We start from the raw sequence: 20,545 nt of genomic DNA, 5'->3' as shown, positions 1-20,545 counted from the left end.
CGGCTACAAGGGCTCTGGGCCTGTGGCATGGGCTGTGGAGCAGGATGGAAAATTGGTGGGGGTGGAAAGGGGCTCCTTCTCCCCGCCCCGCCTCCCCCCCACCACGACCCCCTGGGCATTTTTTAGGAGCCTGTGCTGAGAGTCCTGGTCTAGTCCGGTGACCTGAGAGACTGGCAAATGGGGTGGGATGGGTGTCTGTTCCATCCCCCTGGGACAGTCCCCATCCCCTTGGGGCATGATAGTGACCGGCCCTTGGGGCCCCGGACAGCCCAGACTCCCACCCTGGCCTGCCCAGCCTCTTCTAGGCCTCAAGCTGCAGGAATCTCCCCCTGGACTCTCCCACAAGCTTCAGCTGCCAGAGGACACAAATGGGGGACCACGGGCACACCCCAGCCCCCATCCTCATCCCGGAACCAGCCTAGGAATGGGAGGATGGGGCTCAGGGGCCTCGGGACTGCAATCTGGGTTAGACCCTCCATGATCACTTCCCCGGGCACACTCAGGTCCAGGCCACCCCTCAGGGGAGCCAGGGGAGGAAGGGAGTGTTAACAACTCAGTCATGTAAACAACCCCTGCCAGCCTGCCCTGCTACAGAGCCAGCCTCTGGGGGGAGGCAAAAGGCCGGAGAATCTATGCCAACATGACCTAAGTCATGCCCGGTGCTGACCCCTTCAAGCCTCCTCTCCTCAGGACCCCTCCTCTTCTCAGCTGGTCCAAGGGTCCCTGCCTCCCCTCTGGCCTCTCGAGGAAGGCTCCCTTCAGGCCTTTCATGGCGCCCTTCTCCAGGAATGGTACGGTGACCCGGGACAAGGCTGGCCACATCCGTGAACTCATCCCTTCGATGGAATGGGGGTGGCTGGGGTGGCACTGCCCATGTCCCAGGCTGGGTAAAGGCAGGCCAAGGACGGCTTCCACAAGGAGGCAGGGGAGTTGTGCGGGGTGGGTGGTGGGTGCCCCAGGGGAAGGGAAGCGCCCGTTGGGCGTGTGGGTTTCTGTGTGTGTCTGAATCTGTCTGTGTGTGTTTGAATCTGTCTGTTTGTGTCTGTGCTCTGGAACCACCCCCGCAGAGGAGCTGGGATGCTTCCTCGGGTGGAGGGTGCCTTGCGTTCCCATTTCCTCTCCTCCTCTCTGCTCCCTCCCAGGAGCCACTCCCATGGGCTCCTCTCCAGGGCTGGGCCTGGAGACACTGGGATCCCAGGCCAGGGGCTGACCCCCAGAGCACAGGGTGGGAGGGCATCTGGTCCCACTTCTTCTCTGGGCAATTAGTGAAACCGGGACCCTTAGACCAAGAACAGAACAGAGTCTAGACCCTTCTAGCACGGCTAGTGCAGGACACCGCCTTGGAAGGGGGCTTAGGTCTGGAACGGTGGACAGCAGCTTGGCCAGATGAGAACCAGGCTGGGCACAGTGGGGCCAGCGAGTGTGCCCGTGTGCCAGAGCTGGAGACGACCAGGTGCCAGTGGTCCAGCAGGCACAGGGTGGCTGGCGTGGGTCAGAGCGCCCATCACTGACCCGTGAGAACTCGACTGCCCCTGCCAGCTCTGGCACTGACCCCTCCCAGCCGCCCTGCCCTGGCACCCCTGGGGGCACCCCGCCCCATCGGTGGCCTGGTCCGGCCCCTCCCGCCCTTTGCTCCAGTTCCCGGGCTTGGCACCTATAGTGGGGGTGCTGCCCGCCTGCCAGGCTCCGGGGCCGGGCCCACGGGAGGGTGGGGCGGCTGGGAAGCTGGCACGCTGCCCCGGGGGAGCCTCTCTCGGCAGGCGCCCGGGTGCCGCGGGGGGGAGGGGGGAACAAAGGGCTCATTCTCCCCGTGCGCAGCCGGTGGCATCGCCGGGGCGTTGGCGGAAGCCCCCGGGGCCCGGGAGGGGGCAGGCCCAGGCGGGGCCGCCGAATCACGGGCTCCTGTTTCCCGCAGGGTGCTGGAGGAGGAAACCGGCGGAGCAGCTTCCCCACTCTCAGTTGCGCGTCTGGCGATGGCGATCAGAGGTCCTGCTGCCCTCTCCGCTGGGCTCTCCCTCCATTAGCCGCGCCACTCCGCGCTGCGCCCTCGCTGGTGCCTCTCTCCCGGGTCGCGGGATCGGCCCCCCTTCCAGGCACGACTCCCTCCCCCTGGTCCCCCGGCCTTTCCCCCCAGCTCCGGCATCTCCGACCCGGGGCGCGCGTTCCCCCCGGCCCGGCTCCCTCTCTCCCTCCGGGGGCACCCGCTCCCTAGCCCCGGCCCGGCCCTCCCCGCGGCGCAGCACGGAGTCTCGGCGTCCCATGGCGCAACCCACGGCCTCGGCCCAGAAGCTGGTGCGGCCGATTCGCGCCGTGTGCCGCATCCTGCAGATCCCGGAGTCCGACCCCTCCAACCTGCGGCCCTAGAGCGCCCCCGCCGCCCCGGGGGAAAGAGAGCGCGAGCGCGCTGAGCAGAGAGCGGGAGAAAGAGTCCTCGCCCGCCGGCCAGGAGGCCCCGGAGCCGGCCCATGGGGAGAGGACGCCCGGCGTCGGCCACCACGACCGCCGCCGCCCGCGCCGCGCCGGGCCCGTGAAGCCCAGGTAAGCGCAGAGACGGGCGCCAGACCCGCGCCTTCTCGGGACGCCCATAGCCGGGCATTTCCGAACCGAGCCGGCCACAAGCAGGGAGTGAGCTCTGCTTGCTCCTCTGGGCTGGGCCACACACCTCTGAAAGTTAGGATGCCCGACAGCGCTGGACCGTGTCGGAGCAGTGGCCCCAGAAAACCCAAGCGCCCTATGTCACGGCTCCCCTGGGTTCCCTGGCCTCCTTCCTGGGGCTTCCCCCAGTGGGCCATGACGCCTTGCTGGGAGAGTGCAACAGCTCCGGTGCCACCTGTCATCCTGGTTCTTTGCACCACGTTCAATTTTCCCTCCTTTGCCTCTCTCTGGGGCCCAGCCTGCTTTCCCCGCCTCCTTCCCTCCCCCCGGCCAGGCTGCAGTTACCAGCGTCCACAGCCACCCTCGCACTGCGGGCTAGACTGGGGTATCTAGACCCATCTGGCCTGAGGCCTCTATCTCCCCTCTCCCAGACTGGCTCACTCCTTCCCTTGGGGCAGCGGTGGGGACCCCAGCCCCCAGCAGTTGTCCTGAGCTCTACCTCAGGAGCCAAGAAACTGTAAAGCACCGCTAAGAGGCTGCTCCTGTGTAGAGACAGATTTGGGCCAGCATCTCTGTTCTTTCCGATGACTCCAGCCTGCCCTGCCTGCACTGCCCACCCAAACAAGCCCAGATGGGGCTGGGGGTGGCCTGGCAGCACCCTGGGAACCACAGATGCAGTGCAGGGAGAGGCTTCCGAAACTGTGCATCTCCCAACCATGTTTGACACAAGGGCACACCGAGGCCCAGAGGAGTGAACTGACTTGCCCGAGGTCACACAGCAGGGGACTGGATCAGGGCCAGGATCCAACCTTCTTGTCTTTCAGGGCAGCGCCTTCTACAGAGCTCATCTTTTGGGTTCTCACCCTCTGTCCTTCCCCATGGCTCATGACTGATTCCAGGCTCAATGAGGCCAGGACATGTCATCCTAGAAATGGTAGTCTCTGACGAGGGGCTCTGGCCCAGGTGTGCTGTCAGGTTCCAGGCACTTGGGGGAAGAGTAACCTCCCCCCTACTGGGGCATCCCACCCAGGCAGGTCCTTCGAGTCTCATGTGGGCAGGTAGCGTGGAACCTAGCTGTATGTTGGCACTTGCCTTACTGGTTTGGGGTGCCTTGGTGCTGCCAGGGCGGTGCCAGGAACTAGGGTGCTTGAAGCGTGTTTCTAAGCAACTCATGCCTTTATGCTTCTGCTCCAGGGACCCCCTCTGGGAGAGCCCCATGAGGGCAGGATAGTGATGGAGGGTACGCCCAGCTTCCTGAAGGACAGCCCAGCCTGGGAGAAGACAGCCCCTGAGAACGGCATCGCAGGACCGGAGCTAGACACCCCACCACGAGATGGCCTGCGCCCTGCGGCACTGTGCCTGGGAGAGCCCACTCCCTTCTGGAGGGGTGTCCTGAGCACCCCAGGCTCCTGGCTGCCCCCTGGCTTCCCGCAGAGCCCCAAGGACACGCTTCCACTGGTGGAGGGTGAAGGTCCCCGGAATGGAGAGAGGAAGGCTGGCTGGCCAGGCAGCAAGGATGGGCTGCGCTGGAAGGAGGCGATGCTTACCCATCCACTGGCATTCTGTGGGTCACCATGCCCGCCTCGCTACAGCCCCCTGGTTCCTGAGCATAATGGTGGCCATCCCAAGAGTGACCCTGTGGCCTTCCGGCCTTTGCATTGCCCCTTCCTTCTGGAGACCAAGATCCTGGAGCGAGCTCCTTTCTGGATGCCCACCTGCTTGCCACCCTACCTAGTGTCCAGCCTGCCGCCAGAGCATCCATGTGACTGGCCCTTGGCCCCACACCCCTGGGTGTACTCCGGGGGCCAGCCCAAAGTGCCCTCTGCCTTCAGCTTAGGCAGCAAGGTGAGTGTTGGAGCAGAAAGGGTACCTGGGGCTCAGGTCACACAAGGGGGCTCAGCAGGCCCCGGGGACAACACTGGCAGGGCCAAACCACTCTGCCAATCCATTCTGATGAAAAGATAAGTTGGTACCCAGGTGGGGGAGGAAGCTATCAGCTTAGACAGAGTCAACCCCAAGCAATTCCTTTTCTGGGCATAGCCTTCTCATTAGGTGATGTTTACCCATCTGCTGGCATTCTGCCCACCTCGCTACAGCCCCCTGATTCATGAGCATAAGGGTGGCCATCCCAAGAGTGACCCTGTGGCCTTTGGGCCATTTCAGGAATTGACTCACCCATTGTCCACCCAGAAGGAGACTCTGGGAACTGGGGCCTCAGAATGTGTGGTCTTGTTCCGGGAGGAGGGGCAGACAAGGTCCTCTGGGATGTACTGGTGGTCCTATGGCCTGTACCTATGGCACCTCTCCTCCAAGTGGCCTCCAGGGTCATCTCAGGGATGAGATGTAAAATATTTTGAATCCAGTATGGTACAGGGCATCACACCATCTGAATAGATCCTGGAGGCTCTTTGACTATGCGTGGCATTAACCCTTTAGTTGCTGGATTATGGGGAGACCTGAGAAATCCTGGGGAATGATCTGGGATATCCAAGGCTATGAGGCTGTGGAGCAGGCGTTTAGAGATCCAGTGCCTATTAACCAGTACACTCTTCCATATTTTCACAGCTCTTAAAGCCACACGGGCACACACCTGTTCTTGTCCTTTTAAGCACTGGGAAGCAAAGTCAGCACTAGCTTAATCCCTTCTCCTCTCTTTAGGGCTTTTACCACAAGGATCCAAGCATACTCAGGCTGGCAAAGGACCCATTGGCAACTGTGGAACCTGGGTTGCTGGGCTCAGCCCCTGGTGGGCATCTCCAGAGAACTGGGGAGGTGGAACACCCTTCTTTCCACCAGAGGGATGGAGAGATAGGAGTTGGCAGGCATCCGAACCTTTGCCCCCTTCTCCTGGGACATCCAGACACTGTGCCCCGGACCCCGTGGCCCACTTGTTCCCCAGGCCTGGTTCATACTCTTGGCAATGTCTGGGCTGTCCCTGGAGGTGGGAGCCTTGGGTACCAGCTGGGGCCATCAGCAACAACAAGGTGCCCGTCTCCTGGACCTCCTACCACCCAGGCAGGCTATTGCTCATCTCGTCCACCAGCTAGAGATGACCCTTGTGGGCAATGCCAGGAGGACCTAGAGAGGGCCACCAGTGAGCCCAGTGAATCCAGCGAGGAAGCCCACAAGACCCCGGGTCCCAGGGCCTGCCTGCCCAGCCATCACACCAAGCTGAAGAAGACATGGCTCACTCGACATTCTGAGCAGTTTGGGTGCCCAGACAGCTGCCCTGGGGAGGAGGAGAGCCCAACAGCCCAGCTGCGAGCCCTCAAGAGGTCAAGCAGCCCCGAGGTCCAGGGAACAGCGAGCAGCCCAGCTGCCAAGCGCCCGACTGGTCCTTTCCCGGGCAGTGTGGGGCACAGGGCCAGAGGCCGGCAGGAAGTGCTGGACTCATTATTTGGGAACAAGGTGGAGACAGAACAGCGTGATGACCACAGAGGTAAGGGGACCGAGGTGGGGTGGAAGCGGGGGCTGCTGGGGGCCTTACTTGGGAGGGTGCCGCCGGGACAAGGGCTTTCCAGGGAGGTGGGGTCCGTAGTCCTTTATGAGTGGGTTACACCCAGCTGCCCCATTGTCCACCTCGATGGGATAGCTCACTGGGAGTACCTTAGCATCTACAGGCCAGAGCCTTCCAGCAAATGGCTCCTATTTTCATGTGCCTCCTCCCAAGTCATGGCATACTAGTGAGAATATAATGACAGGGTTCAACGCGTGGAGTCAAAGGACCTGGGTCCTGACTTGACTGATCGGTGCTGTGTGACCTTGGGCTAGTTACTTCACCTCTCTGGACCTCAGTTTCTTCATCTATAAAATGAGGATAAAGACAGCACCTACCTTGTAAAGACTGCTACAAAGGTGAAACCATATCATTCACATGAAGGGCACTAAGTAAGCACCCCATGAACAGGCATCTCTGTGATTATCTGGGCCACAAACCCCACTGGAGGAATTGCCTCTCCTGAAGGACCCTTTGTCCTGCCCCAGGAACAAATGACAACTCTCTAGGCCAGCTGGATCATGGAAAGTCAGTTTGAACATTGCTGGTGTTAGGACTTGGGCATGTCTCGGACCTCTGTGTCACACAGTGCCCTTCACAGAGGCGTCTGGCACTGCCGACCCAGCCTCGGTTCCTCGGGATCACCTCAGTTACTCGGCCTCCTGGAAGCTGGGCCTGGATCAGGATTCTTTCGCTGGCCTTACACCCCTGCACCTGGCACGGGTCTGTCTGCACTCTCCCAGGCCTCTGCCTGGGGTGGGAAGCTCTCGGCCCCTCCACCGCCTTCTTGGGTTACTGCACCTGTGGCCTGTGTTGAAACTCTGCAGCCTTCTCACCTTCCAACGCCCTCTGTCCACGTTGGGATTGCCTCTTCACGCTGTCACACAGCCAGTGGCATCACGGAGCCTGAGGCAGAGCCATCCTAAGTCTATACCAACTGTAGCCGGAGCCCCAGCCGCCCTAGTATCATAGAGCCCACCTCATGGCCCATGAGTCCGTGTCAGGGCTCAGCTCTTTTGAAGTTTTTGGAGGCCTGCTTCCCTTGTTCCAAATCAGGCCTCATAGGCCTGGGCCTAGGAGCTGCGCTGGCTCCACATGGGGGCAGGCTGGGTTCTAAGGCAGGGCCTGGGGCTCACCAAAGCCCAGGAGGCCTGGATGCCTGACTTGCTGCACTGTCTCCTCAGGACCCCGGGATGACGGGGCCAGCCTGCAGGCCCCGGGGCTTCAGGATACACCTTGCATGGCTCCTGTGGCAGGCATCACTCAGTGCCAAGGCTGTGCCCAGGCAGCTGACGAGATGGGAGGGCCGGCCCGCTACTCCCAGCCAGTGTCCAGGTGAGCCTGTTGCCCCTGGCTGCCCCCAGCACCTTCCCAGTGGGGGCTCCCTGCTCACCTGCCTCCACCCTGTCTCCAGATTGCCGCTGGGAGGGGAGCAGCCACAGGAGGAAGACTCAGCAGCCAGCTCGGAGGAGGGAGGCGGGTCTGGCCCGGAGGCTGGGCTCAGCGTGGGCCTCGCCAAGCACCTGCTCAGTGCACTGGGAGACCGACTGTGCCGTGTTCTGAGGAGGGAGCGGGAGGCCCTGGCCTGGGCCCACCAGGAAGGTGAGTGCGCCCACGGGGCATTCATCCTGCAAGGCCTGATCCTGGGGTCAGTGCTTTCTCATGGGGCCTCCTTCCCTGCCAGCATTGCCTGCCTGTCCTGCCTCCAGCTCAGCTCGGGAGCTCCTGCCTTGCTGTGCCCATATTTCCAGCTCAGGCTCTGAGTCAACTTGTATTCTGAAGTTTCTGGCTTGGGCGGGGGATGTTGGAAAGGTGTAAAACCTGGTCTGGCCTAACCCTTCTAGAGCTTTGGGCTTGCTAGGGAAACAAGATTGAATGCCAGGTGTCTGTAAGAGCTCTGGGAGGTGGCGGCAGAGCTCCCTGTGGCTTTGCACGGGAGGGAAGGCTTCCGGGGTGGCCCGCTGTCAGGCCCTGGGAGGCTGGTAGGATTGGGGCCAAGGTTAGAGGTGAACAGAGTGCGAGGTGTCAGCTAGTGCCTCTGGCTCCAGCCTTTCCCTCTGGTTTGTTGTTGTTCAGTCACCAAATCCTGGCTGACTCTTTGCGACCCCGTGGACCGCAGCACGCCAGGCCTCCCTGTCCTTCACCATCTCCCAGAGTTCGCGCAAACTCATGTCCATTGAGTCAGTGACGTCATCCAGCCATCTCATCCTCTGTCGCCCTTCTCCTGCCCTCAGTCGTCCCCAGCATCAGGGTCTTTTCCAGGCTCCCTTCCATGGGAGCCTGGAAAACACACACCCTCGGTCTTGTCACTCCCTGAATGAGACCCACAGGTGGTTCCCTCATTTTTTAATTTTGTGTCGGGGTATAGCCAAGTAACAATGTTGTGATAGTTTCAGGTGGACAGCAAAGGGACTCAGCCATACATACACATGTATCCATTCTCCCATCCAGGCAGTGGTGACTCCCTCTGTCCTAGAAAGTCCAGCCCCTTCCCCTCTCATAGCCAGCTCCTGTCCACCCTACCACTCCCTCCGCCTGGATTCCCAGCACACCGCATCACCGTCTGCCTGGCTCACTCGAGCTTGTCTGCTCCCTCGGGTCTTGGCACCCTCAGTTCCCTCGTCTGGAATGCCCTTCTCCTCCCTTCCTACCTGGTGAATGAAAACTTACTCATCACTTGGGGCCCGTTTGGGCAGCTGTCCCCACCCTCATCCTTCCGTCCCGCTCATAATCTAGCAGCCACCCCGTGATGCACTGCAGTGTTTGTGCGCTCATCCCTCGCCTTGTGATGTGAGCGCTGGGAGGGCAAGCACCAGGTTCTGACCAGCTTTGAACTACCAGCACCCAGTCTGAGATGGGACAAGCGTGTGTCTAATGAGTAAATGAGCGTCTGCTCACCAGCGACCTCCCACCTGCCAGCTAGTGCTTAATCTGAACCTCTGGGTGAGAGAGGGAGTAAGGTTTCCTCTTCTGAGATACAGAGGAGTCCCTGAGGAAATGGGCTTCCCAGGTGGCACTAGTGGTAAAGAACCTGCCTGCCAATGCAGGAGATGGAGTGGACGCAGGTTCAATCCCTGGGTTGGGAAGATCCCCTGGAGTAGGGCATGGCAACCCACTCCAGTATCCTTGCAAACCCACTCCAGAATCCCGTGGACAGAGGAGCCTGGTGGGCCACAGTCCATGAGGTCGCAGAGTCGGACATGACTGAGTGACTTAGCATGCATGCCCCTGAGAAGACCCCACTGCTCTGGAGGATGAGGGGATGAAGAGTTGTGTTGGGTGGATCTGGAAGCCCTGGGACAGGCGTTGGAGGGACACACTGACTGAGCTGTCCTGGGCGGGTTGGTTGCAGATGGTGGTGCGGTGGAGGGGCTGTTGAGTAATCCAGGGTGACTGCAACAGGCCTGTCTCCCTTTTGGGGTAGCCCCTCAGTGGAAACTGCCCCTGTCTATGCATCCCTCCCACATGAGGTCCTCAAAGGGGCCACTGGATTGAGGCCCCTCCGACCTTGTTCTCTCCTGTGGTTAGCAGGCCAGGCGCCAGTCGGGACTGAGGACGACCCAAGCCTTCCACGCTGCTGCAGCCACTGCCACCACGGACTGTTCAATACCCACTGGCGATGCCCTCGCTGCAGCCACCGGCTATGTGTGGCCTGTGGTCGCATGGCAGGTGCTGGGAGGACCAGGGAGAAAGCAGGTAGGAAAGGAGCTGGGGGCCTCAGAAGGGCTGCTTTACGGCTCATGGTCAGGGACTTCCCTGGTGGTCCAGTGGTTAAGACTCTGTGCATCCATTACAGGGAGCACGGGTTTGATCCCCAGTCAGGGAACTAAGATCCTACATGCCTCAAGGCATGGACCAAAAAAAAAAAAGTTCAAGGCCATTTCTTGGTTGAGTCTCCCCAAGAGAGTCTCCCTCCCCAGCCTGCTCAATGCCTCTTGGAGCAGACAGTTTCCTCTCCAGATCAGAGGGCCATGCCTGTGTTCTAGCCCACCCTTGAAAGAAGTCACATGCCTATTCTCTGCCCCTCACTTTGCTCACCTTGTACTGTTTTAAACCTTACAACACTGTGAGGTGGGTATCATTGCCTCCATTTTCCAGATAGTAAGAAAAACTCATGTTAAGTGACTTGCCCAAGATCACACAACAAGTAAGTGTTAGGTCCAGGATTTAAACTCAGGTCTTCTGATTCCAAGTCCTGCTGTCTTCGTGGTTCTCAGCTTTCTCTCCCTTGGCTCAACTCGGCCACCTCAACACTTGAAGTTTCCCAGTGTTCCAATAGACATGGCCAAAAAAAGTTCCAGGGTCAGAAACCTTTCGGAACACCGTATTCTACATGATCATCTTGCAATGCACTCAGCATATTAAAGGCTCTGTGTTCTGCAAGCAGAGGATCTTATGTCACTATGGAACCCAAGTTTCCCAGAAGGCCCGTGTTTTATAGATTGTCAAGGTCCCCGATTGAAATATCACGCCCTTGCCCTTCTTCCCTGACCTTAACCTGGGGTTACCTTGATTTCCTGACCCACAGCTTCTGCCTTCCCACCCCAACAGGCTCTCAGGGACAGTCCATGGAGAAGTGTGGCCAGGAGGTTGGGCACAGAGCTGGTTCCCTGATGCTCACCCAGTTTGTCTCCAGTCAGGGTGAGTTCTCTTGGAGGGGCAGGCTGGACAGAGGTCAGGTCCAGGGGGAGACCAGCTTCCTGTGTGGATGTCCCTCAGCCCTATCCCATGTCCTCTGGTGAGTGAGGCCAAGCAGTGTGGGAGTGGCCCCCGTCTGCCGTCACTGGCAAATTCCATCTCCCCTCTGCCCCTTACAGCTTTGGCAGAATTAAGCGCTGCAATGCACCAGGTCTGGGTCAAGTTTGACATCCGGGGGCACTGCCCCTGCCAAGCTGATGCCCGAGTGTGGACCGCTGGGGATGGAGACCCGCAGGTAAGAAAGCAGGGCATGGGACAGGGCGCTAGCCTGTGGCGCCCAGGATAAGGCAGTGTGTCTTCAAATCCCTGACTTCGGCAAGGTTTGGTCCTTTTCTTCGGTGGGAATGAAGAGGGACATGGAAGCTGGGTGAAGTCGGGACACTTCTATTCTTCCCCTGGGGACCAGGATCCCTGGAATGAGCTCGAGCATCTTCTCCTACCCAGGCCCTAGAACTCCCGCTTTCTCTGTTCGTGTTCTTGCTATAACTGCCAGAGTTTCTTCTTTCTCCTCCTGGGAGCGCACGCCTGCGGGCAGAGTGTCCGCCCAGCTTCTCAGTATGCGCATGCGTATTCACTTGTTTCAGGCGTGTCTGACTCTTCGCGACTCCATGGACTGTAATCTGCCAGGCTCCTCTGTCCATGGGATTCTCCAGGCAAGATTACTGGAGTGGGTTGCCACCCTCCTCCAGGGGATCTTCCCGACCCAGGGATCGAACCCACATCTCTTATGTCTCCTGCATTGACAGATGGGTTCTTTACCACTAGCGCCACCTGGGAAGTCCTCTTCTTAGTATTCCCTGCACCTAATACAGAGCAGGTGCTCAGTATGCATTTCACAGTTTTTTTGTTGTTTTTAAAATTAAGTTCATGTACTTACTATAAAAGTCATATATTCAATAAATAGTTTAGAGAATGGTTTTTGTGTGTCAGATACTGTATACATTTCAGCTGTGGAAAATGTGGAAAATATAGATAAGAAAACAGCAATGGCTTATAATGTCACCATTGTCGTTTTGACATATTTCTTTTCAATCATTTGCCTCCATGTTTATTCCAGCCTCTTTTATATAGACTTTAGATCCGGCTACATGCATGAGTCCATGGGCAACTTTTCTCCACCTAATGCTCTATCATATGACATTTTGCTCCTTGTAAACACCATTTTAGGACTTTCAGGGGTCCACTGTGAATACTTGGGGGTTGGGGGTTGAATTGGATTGAGTTGCATTTGCTGTTTTTACATCTCTGATTGGATTGGGGGTGGTGGTGACTGGGTTTAACAGAAGGAGTCGACGGAGAAAACTCCCCCAACTCCACAACCTTCCTGCAACGGGGATACCAACAGGACCAAGGACATTAAAGAGGGTGAGCAGCCCCCTGCCCCTCACTCAGGCTGTGTGGGGAAGCTGAGTCAGGTTGGAATCCCCAGGAGAGATTGGAATTGTTTTAGCCATCCCCACCCCCATCACCATTTCTCTCCTCAAGTCATCCTAAACAAAGTGTGGTGTGTGTGTGTGTGTGAAGTCACTTCAGTTGTGTCTGACTCTTTGAGACCCCATAGACTGTAGCCCACTAGGCTCCTCTGTCCATGGGATTCTCCACGCAAGAATACTGCAGTGGGTTGCCATGCCTTTCTCCATCTAAAGAAAATCAGTCTCAATAAAATCTAGGACAAGACCTCTAGCTCCTCTCCGTCCAGACCCCTGACCTGAGTCCCTCATTTGGAGATGTCCTAGAGACCCTGGCAGGAAAGCTGGTGGGAGGTGAGTGCATCTAGGGCAGAGCTGAGATGGGCAAGGCCAGCGGAGGCTGAGCAGGCATAGCCAGGAGACGAGGGAAGCGCGTGTGTGGGCAATGGAACCTCAACAGAGAGGTGAAGCCCTGCACCCCTCTCCTCCTTCACAGAGACCCCAGACTCCACCGAGACCCCGGCAGAAGACCGTGCCAGCCGAGGGCCCTTGCCTTGTCCCTCTCTGTGTGAACTGCTTGCCTCCACTGCTGTCAAACTCTGCCTGGGGCATGAACGGATACACATGGCCTTTGCCCCTGTCACTCCGGCCCTGCCCAGCGTGAGCAAGGGCATGAAGGGAGGGCTGGGGGCCCAGGACCTGAGCTGGGCTGGCCTCCCCTGTGGGCTCAGGTGGGTCCTGAGTACTCCCTCCCCTCTGTCCCTCCCTCCTTGCAGGACGACCGCATCACCAACATCCTGGACAGCATCATCGCGCAGGTCGTAGAGCGGAAGATCCAGGAGAAAGCCCTGGGGCCGGGGCTGCGGGCCGGGTCGGGCCTACGCAAGGGCCTGGGCCTGCCCCTCTCCCCCGTTCGGCCCCGGCTGCCTCCGCCTGGAGCTCTGCTGTGGCTGCAGGAGCCCAGGCCTCAGCGAGGCTTCCACCTCTTCCAGGAGCACTGGAGGCAGGGCCAGGTGAGGCTCCTAGCTCTCACGGCCTTGCCTGAGGGGCCTGAGGGAGGCTGCTGAGGGCTCCCTGCCTCTGCTCTTTGGCCCCGCGATCCCCAGTGCTCTGTGCTTGCCTTGAGGGGTTACCCTAGTCTTGGAGGCTGTGATGGGGTCCCTGGTGTTTGGGTTGAGTCTGTTGGGCGTGCCACCTCCCTCCCAATACACACAGGGCCTTTGATCTTGAGGCCAAGGCAGACCTGGTCAGTCACTCAGAGGGAACACGGCTGGTCCCCATGCCGTCCTGGTGCCCAACAACACGCTGCAGTCTGGCCCCATTGGGCACACCCTCCATTCTCCTCATGTCCCCTTTCTTTTCCCACTGCAGCCTGTGCTGGTGTCAGGAATTCAGAGGACACTTCAGGGCCACCTGTGGGCGTCAGAAGCTCTCGGGGTGCTCGGAGGCCAGGTGCAGGCATTGACCCCCCTTGGGCCTCCCCAGCCCACCAGCCTGGGCAGCGCAACATTCTGGGAGGGATTCTCCCGGCCTGAGAGTGAGTATCCCAGATGGGAAGGAGGAGGCGGGAGTCTGAGCCTGGGGCGTGGCAGTGGGCAAGGCCGTGGAGTCTCAGAGTGGACCTGGGGGCAGCTAGAAGCAGAGCCCCCTGCAGAAGCTAGACTCTGTCACCACCACGGGAGCAGGGCCCTCTGGGCCAATGAGGTTTCTCCCTGGGCCAATAGCTGTTCTGTCTCCCTGCTAGGTCGCCCGAAGTCAGATGAGGGCCCGGTGTTCCTACTGCACAGAGCTCTGGGGGACGAGGACACCAGCAGGTATGTTGGTGCCAAGGGCTGCCTGGGCCTCCCTGCATCTCCTGTTTAGCCTTGGGATACTCAGTGCCCTGTGCTTGCCTTGGGGGGGTTACCATAGTCTCGGGGGCTGTGATGGGGTCCCTAGTGCCTGAGTTGAGTCTGTTGGACATGACATTACCCTTCCCCTTGCCCCTCACACACACACATAGGGTAGAGAACCTGGCTGCCAGCCTGCCACTCCCAGAGTACTGTGGCCGCCATGGGAAACTCAACCTGGCTTCCTACCTCCCTCCGGGCCCTTTCCTGCGTCCACTGGAGCCCCAGCTGTGGGCAGCCTATGGTGAGTGTCCACTTTACTCCTGTCCAGTCCCTACCCCTCTACCTATAGTCCCCAAGAACCCATAACACTGTGCCAAGTCTTGGGGCCCATTCCCAACTAGCCTTTCTCCACCTCCATACAGGTGTGAGCCCACACCGTGGGCACCTGGGGACCAAGAACCTCTGTGTGGAGGTGACCGACCTGGTCAGTGTCCTGGTACGTGCTGAAGCCCCCCTGCCCACGTGGCGCCGGACACAGAAAGGTGCGTCCTCAGCTGGAAGCAGGGGTGGGTGCGAGCTTCTGAGGCGAAGTGGTGTCTCTGCTGGGCCCAGGGTCCTCCTGAGCTGTCTTTCTTTCCCAGATTTCCTCTCAGGCCTGGACGGGGAGGGGCTGTGGTCCCCGGGCAGCCAGGTCAGCACCGTGTGGCATGTGTTCCGGGCACAGGACGCCCAGCGCATCCGCCGCTTTCTCCAGATGGTGAGGGGGGAGCCGGGGACCCCTCCCCTTCCCCTCCCAGCCCCAGGAGCTCTCCCTCTGCCCGTGTACCCCGTGTGCTCGCTCGCTCGCCTCAGGTGAGCTGGACTCGACAGGTGCAGAGAAGCCAGCCTGGGCCCTTAGGAGAGGTGTGTGGTGGGGTGCACAGAAAGTGGGGGGCTGAGGCAGGGCCTAGTGATGAAATGAGGCAAGAGCTGCCACAGGCTGGGCCCTGGGTCTATCATCTTCGTTAACTGTCACAGATACCACATTTGGTCGGGCTTCCCTGGTGGCTCAGGACGGTAAAGAGTCCGCCTGCAATGCAGGAAACCTGGAGTTCAATCCCTGGGTCAGGAAGATCCCGTGGAGAAGGGAATGGCAACCCACTCCAGTATTCTTGCCTGGAGAATTACCTGGACAGAGGAGCCTGGCAGGCTACAGTCCATGGGATTGCAAAGAGTCAGACAGGACTGAGCAACTAACCCACACACTTTATGAGGAGATGCCCTTTGGGGTGCTAGCAAGGAACAGCTGAGGGGGGCAGCCACAGTAGGCAAAGGGAAAGATGGGACCTAGAGGATGGGCAGGGAAGGAGAAGAGGAGGGTTGAGCAGGAGCTGGAAGAGGCCCTGTGCTTCCAAAGTCCAGTGGAGCCCTGATTGTCCTAGGGAAGGGATACCCACCCAGAGTCACCCCCGCTCAGGCACATGCGCACACACAGACATCAAGTGTCAGCGCAGCTGTCCATCACCACCCCTCTACCCATACATGCAGAAAGGTGGGTGGGCTCACATGGGCTGGAATACACAGAGCGGAGCAGACCACACTACGCCTTCACACACGCATGGCCTTGTCTGGGCTGGGTGTGGCCGGATGTGGGCAGTCCTGCATGGCCAAAGCTGATGATTCATGGGGAGGGTCTGAGGGGAATAGCCTCACTGAGAGGCCTGGGAAACACTGCTCAGATTCCAGGTTGGACTTCCTTGGCACCTGCCTGGGGTTACCCTACGGTCCAGCCTGACTCATCAGCCTGGTCTTGGAGGCCTGAACCCTGAGCCCAGGGATAATGGCTGAAGTCCTAACTGAAGGGCTTGGATGGAGCTAGTGGGCACCTGGAGCACAAGGCTGGGTTCCCCTGCTGGCTTCTATGAACCCCCATCTGCACAAGGAGCACCCCGCTCTGGTTGGAGAGGGGAAGGGTGGTGAAGGCCCCCCAAAGCTTTGCCTGCTTCAGAGGCCTCAGCCTAGACAGTCTAGTTCCATCCACTGAGAGTCAGAACTTCCGAGTCTGGATCTGGGATTTTAGGAGAATCTGACGAAACCTTCAAATTGTCTCCCTAGGGACATATGGCTACCTACTCACCCACAATTTAGCATGCAGTTCAGGATGTCCCAGGACGCCACCAAGTTAAGAGCTCCTGGCATAGATGGTTTATGAGTTGCGATTCTGCGGGATGTCTTCCTAGGTTTTGGAGAAAGGAGTACCTTTGGAGGAGGGAGCAGAGAGCCCAGGGCCAGAGACACAGGCTATTCAAGCCATCTAGCCCCAGGAAAAGCGGGGATTTGGACCCTCTGCCTCAAACTCTTAAGCCTTCCTTCTAATCTTCTTCCAGCCAGATCTCTGTTTTGCCAGCTTAAGCGACCCCAGCCCCCAGTATCCGGGTCCTGTCCCACCCACCCCTACATCCTTCCCAACCTGCCCTTCAAGACTCTACAGCTCCTACCTGTGTCTCTGGCCTTTGGGAAGCCCACGCCCCATCTTCCTGCAGCCCTACCCTAGCCTCTTCCCACACTCCACTTGCTCATCCCTCCTTCTCTTCTTTGAGGTGTGCCCCACTGGGGCAGGAAACTTGGAGCCTGGAACCCCTGGCAGGTGCTACCTGGACGCAGGGCTGCGGCGGCGCCTGCGGGAGGAGTGGGGTGTGAGCTGCTGGACCCTGCTGCAGGCCCCCGGAGAAGCCGTGCTGGTGCCCGCGGGGGCTCCCCACCAGGTGCTTCCCCAGCGCGTGCCAGTGGGGGCTCTGCAAAGAGCTCAGAGTATCAGAAGCAGTCCCCAGGCTGTTACACCCTCTATTCCTCCTGTGGAGCTAGGCAGAACAGGAAGTCACGCCTCCATTGGAGGGAAGAGGAGAATCCTGTGGTCTTGAAGTCATCAAGCTTACTGGGCATCAAGCTTGTCCCTCGATGTCTGGTCTGCCTGCGCCATCTCTGGCATCCCTTTGGCCTGCTTTTGGCCATGCCCTTTGTGGTGCTCCTTGCTGGATCCAGGGCATCCACTCTCTGAGAGCCGGTTGGGTGGGGCTCATTAACGAGAAGTAGAGCTCAGGGATCAGAGGGGAAGGATGCGTCACCCTGAGTCTCCATTGACCCCCCCAACTTGTCTCCTCGGCACAGGTGCAGGGCCTGGTAAGCACAGTGAGCGTCACTCAGCACTTCCTGTCCCCTGAAACCTCTGCCCTCTCTGCTCAGCTCTGCCACCAGGGGCCAAGCTTGCCCACTGACCACCGCCTGCTTTATGCCCAGGTGAGTGGGACACTGGCCAGAAGCCTGGGTGTGCTGCCCGATTTCCCCATCAAGCAGAGCTGGGTCCAGGGAGGGCCTTCTTGGCAGGGAGAGCCCAGGGGCATGACTGTAAACTTCTTGTCCTCTCTCTTTCTCCTAGATGGACTGGGCTGTGTTCCGAGCAGTGAAGGTGGCTGTGGGAACATTGCAAGAGGCTAAATAGGGGTGGGAGGTCCCAGGTGTCTGGGGTGGAGGTCAGGAGCAGGCACGGCTTCAGCAGAGATGGCACTGGGGAACTTGGGGACTTTGGGTCAATTCCATACTCTGGACACAAGCAGGCACCATGTTCCCTGCCCCTGACCTGAGCCCTGATGCCAACAACCACAGTGCACTGAAGCTTACACCTGCCCTTTGCATACTGGCACCTGGTCTGCCCCTGAGCCCTTCTCCAAGGTACCAGACCCAGACTGGGGGGTGATTGTCTCCTTCTAACCCCTGCCCCCCAACCCAGCAGACAAACAGCCCTTCCCTGGGGGACCTCAGGCATCATTCTGGCTTAAGCGACACCTCCTGTTGCTGCTTCACCTCCTGCTGTCTCCTGTGCCTGAGCTCTACTCATACCACCCACATCCTCCCGGGCTCCCAGAGGCCCTTCGCCCTGCAGGCGTGCTAGACAAGGGGTCACTGACATCCCGCCTTCCTGCCAGAGAGCTGTGATGTGTGGGGAGGGGACAGCCTCAGGTCACCATCCAGGTTTGGCCGGAGGGGGCGATATGGGCGAGACCCCATCCCTGCTCCCTCCTCTCACCTCCTTCCTTCTGGATTTCCATTAAAGCCTGTTGTTTTGTGAATGCTGCCTTGTGGTTGGCCGTGCTCCTGCAGGCCACATGGATGGGGAGGGAGGGGGAAACCTGGAACTGGAGCAGGGTGGGAGGGGGCTGAAGCAGTGGTGACAGGGACCTCAGACACCCCTGCCTGCTCCTCTTAGAGTTGGGGGGGGGCGCTGTGTCCCTCCCTCCCACAGAGGAGCAAAGAGGGGCTGACCTTGAGGATGCTGCTGACAGCAGGCAAGGCGGAGGTCTCAATCACAACAGCATGGCATCTCCCTGTGTGACACTGGAGACCCAGAAGCCCTAACTCTCCGTGCAAACTTCAGGCCACCCCATCTCTCCTGTCTGAACTGGAGCTCTGGGAGTCTGGCCCCAGAAAGCCCTTGACCAGCCTTTTGCCGTCGGTGCCCGTGGCCAGCCCGGTGCCCACTGGCTGGTGCTGGAGATAGCTGACAGCCCCTCCCCACCCACAGGGCCCTCTGGTGTGGCCCCACCCCTCGCCCCTTCCTTGTATTTCTCACCCCCAACACGCTCTGACTCTTGTTACAATTGTTCTTGCAGTGGTTCTGGGAATGTTATTTTTTTTTTTATGAAATAAAATTTTTTATTATAAATTTAATATATTTTCAGAACTTTTAGAAAATAAGAAACAGAAACCTATATACTATTTACCTCCACTACCTTCAATCCAACCACTCTTATTGTGTTGGTGTATTTCCTTTAGTTTTTTTTCTCCAGGGCTCTTTCACACATGGCTGAATGCGGGGTGTTTTGCATTAGGTTTCTTTCTTTAACACTGATCATCATCATTTTCTGGGTTGCCCTCTAACCTTTATTTTAAGAAAGCGTTAGTCTCCAAGTATGGACTGTAGCCCACAGGCTCCTCTGTCCATAGGATTCTCCAAGCAAGAATACTGGAGTGAGTTGCCATTCCCTTCTCCAGCAGATCTTTCTGACCCAGGGATAGAACTCCAGTCTCCTGCATTGCTTCCAGGTTCTTTACCATCTGAGCCACCAGGGAAGCCAATTTATTTTAAATGGTCGCTTATACTGTCTTAGGCTTGGCAATAATTTACATAAACATTGCCCATTTAAAAAAAAATTAGATTTCTTCCTTGTATGCAAAGCTAGGCTATTTTCATTTTTTTCTTTGGGATAGGAAAAAGAAAATTAAGGAAATACTGCCTTTGATGTGTCAGTGTTTTTACTGATCTCATTGAAGCCCTTTATCATAACTTTGGGGTCGATATTATTTAATTCTATTTTACAGAAGAGGAAACAGGCAGGCCGGGGTTAAGTCACATCCAAGGTCACACAGCATCACCCAAGGTCACACAGCATCACCCAAGGTCACAGAGCAATTTTATTGGCAGCACTGGGACTGGAGCCAAGTTTCCTGACTCGAGCCACCTCATTTATATTACAGTCTTCACACTTAATGGACTTTGCAGATGGCCGTGCTGCTGTCTCCTCTGTCCTCTTCCTTCCAGTACAGACAGGCACTTCACAGCTGACCATGTTCCAAGTGGCACAGAGTGAGCTGTCCTTACCTGTATCTCACCTTGTAATGCCGTGTCCTAATGTCACCCCAGAACCCCCTACACGGGGTCCTTCCTGTGGGAAGACGGGGACGGCCTTGTGACAGGGTCTATCCCCCCTCCAGACCTCTGCCACCTCCCTTTTCGTGGCGGGTTGTAGCATCCTTGAGGGCATATTGGGTCGGGCTCCTAGCGAACAGAAGGTGGATCAAATGTTCCAGGACTCACCTGTGAATGAAGCCAGTCCAGGTGGGGACTGATGCTGAAACAACTCGGGGCCCTTGGTGGAGGCTCAGCGGGCCACCCCCAGTCCAGCCCTGTCCTTTGGGCCTTTGTTTCTCCCAGCATCCTGTGGTCTACCTGCTCTAGTCCTGCTCACTGGCCCAGATTTCACAACCTCAGAGCTGGAAGTGACGTCAGAATGTACATATCCAACTCTACCTTTCTCTTTCTTCTTATCAAATACATTTTTTAGGCTTTTTTTTGGAGGGGGGGCTGTACTCTGTGGCTTGTGGGATCTTAGTTCCCCAACAAGGACTGAAGCCAAGCCCTAGGCGGTGAAGGTGATAAGTCTCTTCTTTTTCTTTCTTTTAGACTTTTAATTTTGAAATGACTTGAGGTTTCCAGTTGAGTCACAGAGATACTACAGAAAGTTCCCAGTTAGCCTTCATCTAGCTTCCTCTCGTGGTAACATCTTAAATAACCATGGTGGTGGTGGTACTAAATCGCTTTAGTCATGTCCACCTCTTTACAACCCTACAAATGGTAGCCCACCAGGCTCCTCTCTCCAGGCACAATACTGGAGTGGGTTGCCACGTCCTCCTTTGGGGATCGACCAAGGGATTGAACCCTTGTCTCTTAACATCTCCTACATTGGCAGGTGGGTTCTTCA

At 58.1% G+C, this 20,545-nt stretch overlaps 2 protein-coding genes across 3 annotated transcripts; both read left to right on the top strand.

Moving 5' to 3' along the window:
* The first annotated feature begins 1,678 nt into the window (after positions 1–1,678).
* On the top strand, positions 1,679–2,382 carry HRURF (HR upstream open reading frame). The gene has a single exon (XM_088838016.1). It carries the CDS (start codon positions 2,260–2,262, stop codon positions 2,362–2,364), a length of 105 nt encoding a protein of 34 aa, XP_088694142.1. The 5' UTR covers positions 1,679–2,259; the 3' UTR covers positions 2,365–2,382.
* A 4-nt stretch (positions 2,383–2,386) lies between these two features.
* HR (HR lysine demethylase and nuclear receptor corepressor) lies at positions 2,387–18,734 on the top strand. 2 transcript variants are annotated; one of them, XM_055427170.2, is made up of 19 exons: positions 2,387–2,538; positions 3,790–4,440; positions 5,254–6,034; positions 7,276–7,426; positions 7,506–7,693; positions 9,620–9,787; positions 10,643–10,732; positions 10,909–11,024; positions 12,073–12,154; positions 12,695–12,858; positions 12,975–13,211; positions 13,570–13,735; positions 13,943–14,012; positions 14,201–14,331; positions 14,453–14,572; positions 14,672–14,787; positions 16,610–16,774; positions 17,178–17,306; positions 17,446–18,734. In XM_055427170.2, exons 2-19 carry the CDS (start codon positions 3,829–3,831, stop codon positions 17,506–17,508), a joined length of 3,549 nt encoding a protein of 1,182 aa, XP_055283145.2. In that variant the 5' UTR covers positions 2,387–2,538; positions 3,790–3,828; the 3' UTR covers positions 17,509–18,734. The 2 variants fall into 2 exon arrangements, with proteins under 2 accessions (XP_055283145.2, XP_055283146.2); XM_055427171.2 differs by having other exon boundaries at positions 2,407–2,538; positions 9,623–9,787.
* Positions 18,735–20,545: the final 1,811 nt, after the last annotated feature.

Source organism: Moschus berezovskii, chromosome 7 (assembly GCF_049115385.1).
Source record: "Moschus berezovskii isolate FMDL1 chromosome 7, NW_MosBer_1.0, whole genome shotgun sequence".
NCBI classification, from domain to species: Eukaryota; Metazoa; Chordata; class Mammalia; order Artiodactyla; family Moschidae; genus Moschus; species Moschus berezovskii.
This window is presented reverse-complemented; position numbering and strand designations above follow the sequence as displayed.

Excerpts from the sequence above, each read along its gene's own strand:
- HRURF (XM_088838016.1), top strand. The coding sequence starts at position 2,260 with ATGGCGCAACCCACGGCCTCGGCCCAGAAGCTGGTGCGGCCGATTCGC.
- HR (XM_055427170.2), top strand. The coding sequence starts at position 3,829 with ATGGAGGGTACGCCCAGCTTCCTGAAGGACAGCCCAGCCTGGGAGAAG. Across the intron at positions 12,859-12,974 it reads TCACTCCGGCCCTGCCCAGC|GACGACCGCATCACCAACAT; the intron begins GTGAGCAAGGGC and ends CCCTCCTTGCAG. Across the intron at positions 14,332-14,452 it reads CCAGCTGTGGGCAGCCTATG|GTGTGAGCCCACACCGTGGG; the intron begins GTGAGTGTCCAC and ends ACCTCCATACAG.